The sequence below is a fragment of the Somniosus microcephalus genome, chromosome 13 (assembly GCF_052327205.1).
Source record: "Somniosus microcephalus isolate GS21.2 chromosome 13, FLI_Smic_1.0, whole genome shotgun sequence".
NCBI lineage: Eukaryota > Metazoa > Chordata > Chondrichthyes > Squaliformes > Somniosidae > Somniosus > Somniosus microcephalus.
This window is the reverse complement of record NC_140999.1, coordinates 123,827,865-123,836,171: the sequence shown is the minus strand read 5'-3', so window position 1 is coordinate 123,836,171 and position 8,307 is coordinate 123,827,865. Positions and strand designations below refer to the sequence as shown.

Below are 8,307 nucleotides of genomic sequence, written 5' to 3'. Positions count from 1 at the left end.
TATTTTAAACAGGCCAATGCCTCCACTAAACTATGGGAAAGAAGAATTTCAGCGCAATGTGTTAAGTGTTCATACACTACTATCCCACCTATAATTTCTAGGGCTTTATTACACAGTTTTGTTTTATTATTCATTCTCAGAATGTAGGTGTTGCTGGCAAGGCTGGCAGGTATTAGCTAACCCTAGTTGCCTTGCGAAGGTGGCAGTGGGCCTTTAAAAAAATTATTTGTTTATGGGATGTGGGCGTCGCTGGCAAGGCCAGCATTTATTGCCCATCCCTAACTGCCCTTGAGAAGGGGGCAGTGAGCCGCCTTCTTGAACCGCTGCAGTCCGTGTGGTTAAGGTACTCCCACAGTGCTGTTAGGGAGGGAGTTCCAGGATTTTGACCCAGCGACGATGAAGGAACAGCGATATATCTCTAAGTCAGGATAGTGTGTGACTTGGAGGGGAACTTGGTAGTGGTTTCATACAACTGAGTTGCTTGCTCGGCTATTTCAGAGGGTAGTTAAGGGGTCAACAAAGAGTGTCAGCTGTGGCTCATTTGGTAGCACCCTTACCTCTGAATCAGAAGGTTGTGTGTTCAAGTCTCACTCCAGGGACTTGAGCACAAAAATCTAGGCTGACACTCCAGTGCAGAGCTGAGGGAGTGCTGCACTGTCGGAGGTGCCATCTTTTGGATCAGACATTAAACCTAGGCCCCATCTGCTCTCTCAGGTGGACGTAAAAGATCCCCTGGCACTATTTCAAAGAAGAGCATGGGGAGTTATCCCTGGTGTGCTAGACATTATTTATCCCTCAATCAACATCACTAAAACAGATTATCTGGTCATTATCACATTGCTGTTTTGTGGGAGCTTACTGTGCGCAAATTGGCTGTCGAGTTTCCTACATTACAACAGTGGCTACATTTCAAAAAGTACCTCATGTAAAGCACTTTGGGACGTCTGGTGGTCGTGAAAGATGCTATATGAATGCAAGTCTTTCTTTTCAACCATGTTGGTGTGGGACTCGCGTCACATATAGACCAGACCAGGTATGGACGGCGGGTTTCCTTCCCTAAAGGACATTAGTGAACCAGTTGGGTTTTTACCACAATCGGACAGCTTCATGGTCACTTTTACTGTTACCAGTCTTTTATTTCCAAGCTTTTAAAACTGTGGTGGCCTCAGTTAATTCACTTATCTTCTGAAGCACTCTTCACCACCAGAGGTCGCTTTTTATCTCGTTCTCTCCTGAACATCTCCCGTCAAAGAGGCGGCGACATGGTCACAATTAAACGGCACAACTGAGGAGAAACCCCTGCTTAGTTTATTAGGCAAAATATAAAGTATTTTTCTCTCAGTGTTTATTTACAGTTTTATTTTTTTGTATAAACACTTTATTATATATATAAAACATACTGTATAAACTATGACAGAAGATAAGAAAACCTCCGATTTATGTTAAAGATACTCGGTCCACATTCGTTTATGAAATGTTGAACAAGGTGGGTCATTTTAACAGCGACAATCTGGAAAGGAAGGAGGAAAGCCAAGGGATCGTTAACGGGCTGTGCAGCAATTGTTATTTAAAAGGATTAAAATCTGAAGAAGCTTTTAAAAATATGTGAGGACACACCAAAAAATACAACGAAGATGTTGTTAGAAGCGGGGGAGAGGAACGAATGAAACTTATCTTCTCTGGATAAGATGCACTCTGCATTGTATTCGCGCTAGTTTTCCTCTTCTGCGAAAAATATTTAAAATTATAATCGATGGATGTTTCATTCATCGAAACAATTGCTTCTATTTCACGAAACTACAGATTTAAGATGCAGATCTTATGAATATTCTCAATTACCGGGGTACTAGATTGAATTCACTTCCTTATGCATGTGGGTGTCCCGAATCGAGTGTCCTTTCTCAAATCAGTTCTCATCCCTTAGAGCTGTCCTATTGATAAATAGATTACCAGAACCGTTCGGCTTGTGTTTTTTTTAAGTCTTGGGAGTTTAAACACCTGGAGATAGTTTTCCAGAACAGTTTTTCTAAGGTAATTGTTTCAGTGCCCGCTCTTACAGCTTCATAAAGAGCAAGTTGGAGTAATTTAACTCTGATCAAAGGCCATGGAGATGGGTTTTCATAAAAAGTTCTTACCCAGCCCATGAAAAGTAAAACAAAAATAAGTACAAGTATCCCGTGTAGAATTAGCCCCTTTTATAGCGAAATGATATCTACCATGGCAAGATCTCCTGATTAGGACCTGTCTGAATGGATTTCACTAGAACTGGGATTTAGCAAGAAGTAAAAACATTTAGATATATATTTAAAATTCCTTAAAAAAAACACGAAGTACATCTGTTTGGAGAACATTACACACATTGTCTTTCGGTGACCCTTCAAGTGAAATATTTCCTCTTCCATACTGCTACTAGTTTAACCAGGCCACTGTGTCAAGTGTGAACAATACATTATTATTCCAGGATTGTAGTAATGTAGGCGGACCAGTCTGGTAATCAGCTGTGTGTGTGTATATATTCACTTGGGCTCACAGACATTTATAATATTTACACATTTTTACCAAAATGTCCAGTCTGACCAGCTTGTGGTTTAGCAGTGTGATGAGTAAGGAGCCAATGACAGTATTTGGGTCTGTTCTAAAAGGTTAGTTGTAACTGCGTTGTATTAATTGTCGAGTCTTGTATTAAAATCGCGATAATTGCTATAAATTAATTCCTGGGGCCACCGACCGTCCCATTTCCACCACAGGTATTGAGAACACAGTACACGTGTGGGTTCACTCTCATTCCCAGCACTAACAGGCAGGAATGCATCACCGTCCAAGGAGAGAGAAGCCGGATGAAAGTGCAGAATATCAGAGAATTATGAAACCCGCCAAACTTTCACTTTTGCAAATTGGATTGCGGTTAGTGGCTGTCTCTTCTCATTGGTCAGTCAGTACCTGCAAGTTCTCTCTTGGTTGACTCCACCCTGGAATGGTTGTTTAACACGAGCTGTCCCGCTGCGAAACAGGCGCCAGCCCAGAGCTGGTAGTGACCAACTGCAGGTCTGTGGACCGACTGGTCACCGGTCAGACCTGGTCGATTGCTTTTCCCGTGGTCTGAGGTAGCCGTTTCCGCAAGGGACCAAATCTTGGGTTTGAGTGCTGGGCCGCTGTCTTTCGATTCAGCGCCGACTGCCTTTTTTACAGCGCGTTCCTCCTCAGATATTCCCCATTCTGTGTTTTTCACCTCATTTCCCTCCAAGTTTGTCCTCAGATCGTTGTCTTGTTCCTTTTCACTGTCTGTGACATCTTTGACTAATGATCTGTCTCCATGTCCAGGGCAAGATGTCTCCAAATCCCCACTGCCTTGGTGCCCACCAAGCTGCTTGCCATCAGCCTTGCCCTTTTGCTCCGCCTGATGTTCGAGATCTTCCTCCTCCTTCTTGTCTTCTTCGTCGTCGCTTTCGCTTTCCTCCTCGTCGGATTTCGTTTTGGGGACCCAAGTCATTTTATTCTCTTTCTTCAGTCGCCTCCTGGCATTGGCAAACCAAGTGGAGACCTGAGTCAGGGTCATCTTGGTGACAATCGCGAGCATGATCTTCTCCCCTTTGGTCGGGTAGGGATTCTTCAGGTGTTCGTTCAGCCAGGCTTTCAGGGTGCTGGTGCTCTCCCGGGTGGCATTCTTGGCTCGGCCTGGGTCCCCGTGTTGGATGGGCCGGTAAGGAGAATACAGAGCCCCGGCGGGGGAGAAACTAGCCTGGGAATAGACGCATCCAGCCTTCAGATCGTAGGGGGACCCCTGAAATCAGAAGAAAACGGAGTTTATATAATAATACATGCATTAGAATATAATACACAAGACGGTTTAATATTTGAGCATACAGCACGATTTAATATAATACACAATACCATCTACTGGTTTCCTACATTACAGCAGTGACTTCTCTTTAAAAGACAGTACTTCATTGGCTGTAAAGCACTTTGGTGGTCGTGAAAGGCGTTATATAAAGAAAGACTTGCATTTCTATAGCGCCTATAAATGCAAATCTTTATTTTCTTTTTCTAATATAATACACAATACTATTTAATATAACAGTATATAATTAGATTTATTTCAACTTTTCTACAAAGAACTTGACTGTATATAGTGTATTTAGCACGCCTGTCAGAAACATCCCAAATGCTTGACATTGAGTGACTGGCGTTTTTTACAGTAATGCCTTTATTCAGGCTATTATTTGGACTGTTCTATAAATCTATATTCGATTAGTGCCCACCAATCTCTATTTGTACCTATTGCAAGGAGCCCTTTATCTGGTGTCAGAGTCAAGAGTGAGCTCATGTATTCTGACACATCAACTCATTTAGGGCCTTACTCTGGAGCCAAATGCTTGAATCTACCAGCGAACATTGGGCAGATACTTTAGACTTAAGAAGATTTGAGAAACTGCTCTAAGCTGCGACCCTCTTGTAAAACTTGTAACAGTTGAGCATCACACCGTTCCCTTCAAGCTGTCCAGTACCTGTGTCAGGACACGGCGGAGAGCCGCTTTCACCTGAACTCCCGCATCGATATATTGTACCAAACATCTTCTTATGTTAAGGAGATTAAAACCGAACAGAGTAAAACGTGCAGTAATACCGGAACTTTTAATTAAAGTTAGGAGTTAATGCACAGCGTTTTAAGCAAACTTGTTACAAATTTGAAAATGTGAAGGTTCCATTTAAAGTAGGTCTGGGTCTAAAGCTGTGCAAATTGCACAGTATATTGTATTAAATAGTATTGTACATTATTATATTAAATGCGGATGTATATTATATTAAAAACCTATTGCATATTCTATTAAATCATATTGTTTATTATATTACATTGTGTTGTATATTATATTAAATAGTATTGTTATACTATAGTATTTAAGTATAATAAAATCAGCTCCACGAATACTTAACCTGTTATTAACATGGTTAGTTTTACTCTAACTAGCGACCCGAAGATATTATGCTTTAACTATTATGAACGGGATACTGAATTAAAAGATCAGCCATGATCTCATCGAATGGCGGAGCAGGCACGAAGGGCCGAATGGCCTACTCCTGCTCCTATCTTCTATGTATCTATGTAACCTCAAGTTCAGCCCACAACCCAAGGCTTGGCCTTTACAGAGTGAATCGAACTGGGGTAAAACTCACTGTTGAGCAGATGAGACTGCTGCAGTCTGTAATTTTAAACACAGACAGGGTTACGGTCAGGAGCGATGAGGTGCTCCACTCTGAGAATGATCCCGTCTTGTTACCAGTGCAAGTTAAACCATTACAGTGCCGGAGGGGGGGGTGGGGGGAAGGAATGCTGGGCTGTCTTTTAAAAATTACTTTAAAAAAAACTCACCAGGGAATTTCAAACTTTTTAAAAAATACAAATAAAACAGAAAGTGCTTCCTTACCAGATGAGACAGATGCCTGAGATCGGGATAGGGCTGGAGGCTGTATCCCTGTGGAATGGGATATGTGCCGGGGTACCGGGCCAGCAGCGCATGGAGAGGCGGGGGTACCCCGAGACTGAGAGCGGCTCCGGGAGAGCCCAGTATCGCCGCCTGTCTCTCCACAAAAACAGCCTGCAGACCGCTCATTGCAGACCCCTTCCCGGCCGTCACCACGTCTCCATATCCCAGCTGGGGCATAGCCATAATGCGATTCAGCCTAAAAACACTGCCAAACTAATCCACCTTCTGTCTCTATATATCCCCTTCTGTCCACTCCATTGGAGAGCGCTGCCGTGATTGACGGGAGCCTTGTAAATGATATTTACATACGCTTCGTGAGATTTAACCATTGAACTCCCAACAGGCAAAGGATACTGTACTCACGACATGGATTTGCAGTGGCCTTAAACACGGTCTAAAGAACATAACGCCAAGGACAATTCTAATCTCAGAATCAAATTAATCTGATCTTTCATATTTGAATGCACCTTTAAACAGATTGAAATCAGATAATACGATAGTAACATCAATGGGAATATTCTCTAAACTAAACTCAGCGGTTTCCCTGTGTTTTCAAGTGCCCTGAAATAATTAAAACTATTGGATGTAAAGAAACGGCTCAGACACCGACATACATTCACACTCTTCCAGCTTCAGATTAATTTAGTATCCTAATTTACTGTATTTGCTTGAAAGTTATTTGACTTATTTATTTTGGGCAAGCAACCATTTTTCTCCTTTTTTTCCTGATCTGATAATACAAATCGACCGAAAGAAGAGGAACGATTGGAAGAGAGATCCCGACCGGTTCAGAACAGAATAACCGCGGTAATCGGATGCTGTCGGCGAGTGGGACCAGTAGCCAGTCAAACAGCACCAAGAGGGCAATGAACTCGCTGGGAGCGGCGGTCAGATTTCAGGGAAACCCGTGAAACTCCCCACAGCCTGAAATGAATGTCAATATCAGCGCCAATCATTCTGAAACAGAAGCTTTGATGGAGTGTGTCTAACTATAAAACCTTTGCTAACTGTGTAAGTAGCATTGCTAAGCTGTTATAAGTACTCTCTTGATAAAACATTAACCGAGAGATCGATTCCAATCGATAGTTGGACGTCCAGGGACTCAATTCACTTCACACCTTTAAGTTTAACTGGATAATTATTCAATACCAGCTAAAATTATTGGTGGCAGAACTGCTTCAATGCCGCTTATTATTAATATCAAGTATAGTCCATTAAAAAGCAGTTAAAGTCAGGGTCTTTAGTACAGATTATTAATCCGTTTGACTTCATGTTAATTCGTTACAAATGCTTTCTGCATTAACATTTCAGCCTCGGTTGATTTCTTCTGCAAAGTGCTCACGACACAAGATGCGGTATTGTTTTACTGAATGAGATTTGTTTGAAAACTCTGTTTCGCGACTGAGATCTTTTCTTGGATTGTAAAAAAAACACATTCTAATGATTATTGTAATAACTTGCCCGCGGTTTGCTGTTGGATTTATTAACGGCGCTCGCTCGCCGCTGGGTGAAAGGAGTCCATCGTGTGCAAATATTGCCCACAGCGTCGCTTCTGCTATTCCGTGCCCATAAACTGTGACACATCGGTCATTCTGGCAATCGATATTGAGAATTGCTGACGATCAAGGTGTGATTTTTCTTTCGCCTCTGCATTCTGCTGTCTTTGGGTCATTTACCTATCTCAGCGGTCCTTTCATTGGATTCTCTTGAGATGCAAACACTGACTGTATTGCAGCCACCTCATCGAGGACTGACACTAACTTGTGACCAGGAGGGAAAAGTGTTTATTTTACCATTTTAGGTTCACTCCCATGTGCAGAGCCAGAGGTCAGTTTGTGGCTTTTTCTCCCATAACAAACTGAACTTTTCTTATTCTGAGTTGCAGACTGTAATAATAGGAAGATAAGCTTGCAGTAATATCGCACCGTATCAATCTCCCACCCTCAACATGCTTCACATACTCGACTTATCTGTCAGTGCAGTGACTGTTTCACGTAGGCAAATTTGGAAACAAAAAACAGGAAAAGGCTGGAAATACTCAGCAGGTTAGGCAGTATCTGTGGAGAAACTGAACTAGCATTTCAGGTCTTCGACCCTTCCTCAGTTGTGGAAGAGAAGTTGGGTGGTCAGCAATTTAGTGGGAATGGGGCCAAGGGAGCAGGAGGTGTGTCTTGTGGACAAGATGAGCTCTGAGAGGGCATGGCTCATTGGTTAACAACCAGAAGCAAGAACCCCGGTTGATTTTGCCCTTACCGACCCAGAGGTACTGAGACCAAATGTAGTGTTCCAACCCCAGCCCAGCTAACTCAACATAGACAGGGGATGAAACCTAGGAATTTGCTGGTCAGTTATCATCTCCATTAATAGCGGTATAGTTCATTAGTTAGTAGAGTTTAACACCTGCAAACAAATGCAATAAATCATGAAGGTGAGGCATACGCCATACGCCCAATGCCTAGAAGCTTTCAAGGCCAATAGGCCAGGCCTGTGTTTAGACTGCCAGCTTACCAGGGTAAACCTGGGGCATTCCAATAATTCCTGGGATCAAATCCTGTGCTGGCTTTACACAGGAATAAAGGTCTTGGAAAGATTCTCTGTAACTATTCTGGAATAAAGACTTCAGTACAACACATAGGGATTGGGGTCCACCAAAATAGGCTGCATAGCCCTTTTAATAGCAAATTGTGTGCTGTAAACTATCAAAAGAGTCTTATAGCATACAATAAGATCCTGTGTGCAAATTCTCTGTGATATTAAGGACACCTTTTTGTGTCACGTTATATTTTACAGCCTTCCTACATTCATGTAAGAGTATCTTGTACAA

The 8,307-nt window shown here is 42.4% G+C and overlaps 1 protein-coding gene across 1 annotated transcript; it reads right to left on the bottom strand.

The window, feature by feature from the left end:
• Nucleotides 1-1,286: 1,286 nt before the first annotated feature.
• LOC147108577 (iroquois-class homeodomain protein irx-1-B-like) lies at nucleotides 1,287-6,582 on the bottom strand. Its single transcript, XM_086005264.1, has 2 exons — nucleotides 5,424-6,582; nucleotides 1,287-3,781 (listed from the first exon to the last, which is right to left on the bottom strand). The coding sequence occupies exons 1-2, from the start codon at nucleotides 5,664-5,666 to the stop codon at nucleotides 2,930-2,932; spliced, it is 1,095 nt and encodes a 364-aa protein (XP_085861390.1). The 5' UTR covers nucleotides 5,667-6,582; the 3' UTR covers nucleotides 1,287-2,929.
• Between the last annotated feature and the right edge of the window lie 1,725 nt (nucleotides 6,583-8,307).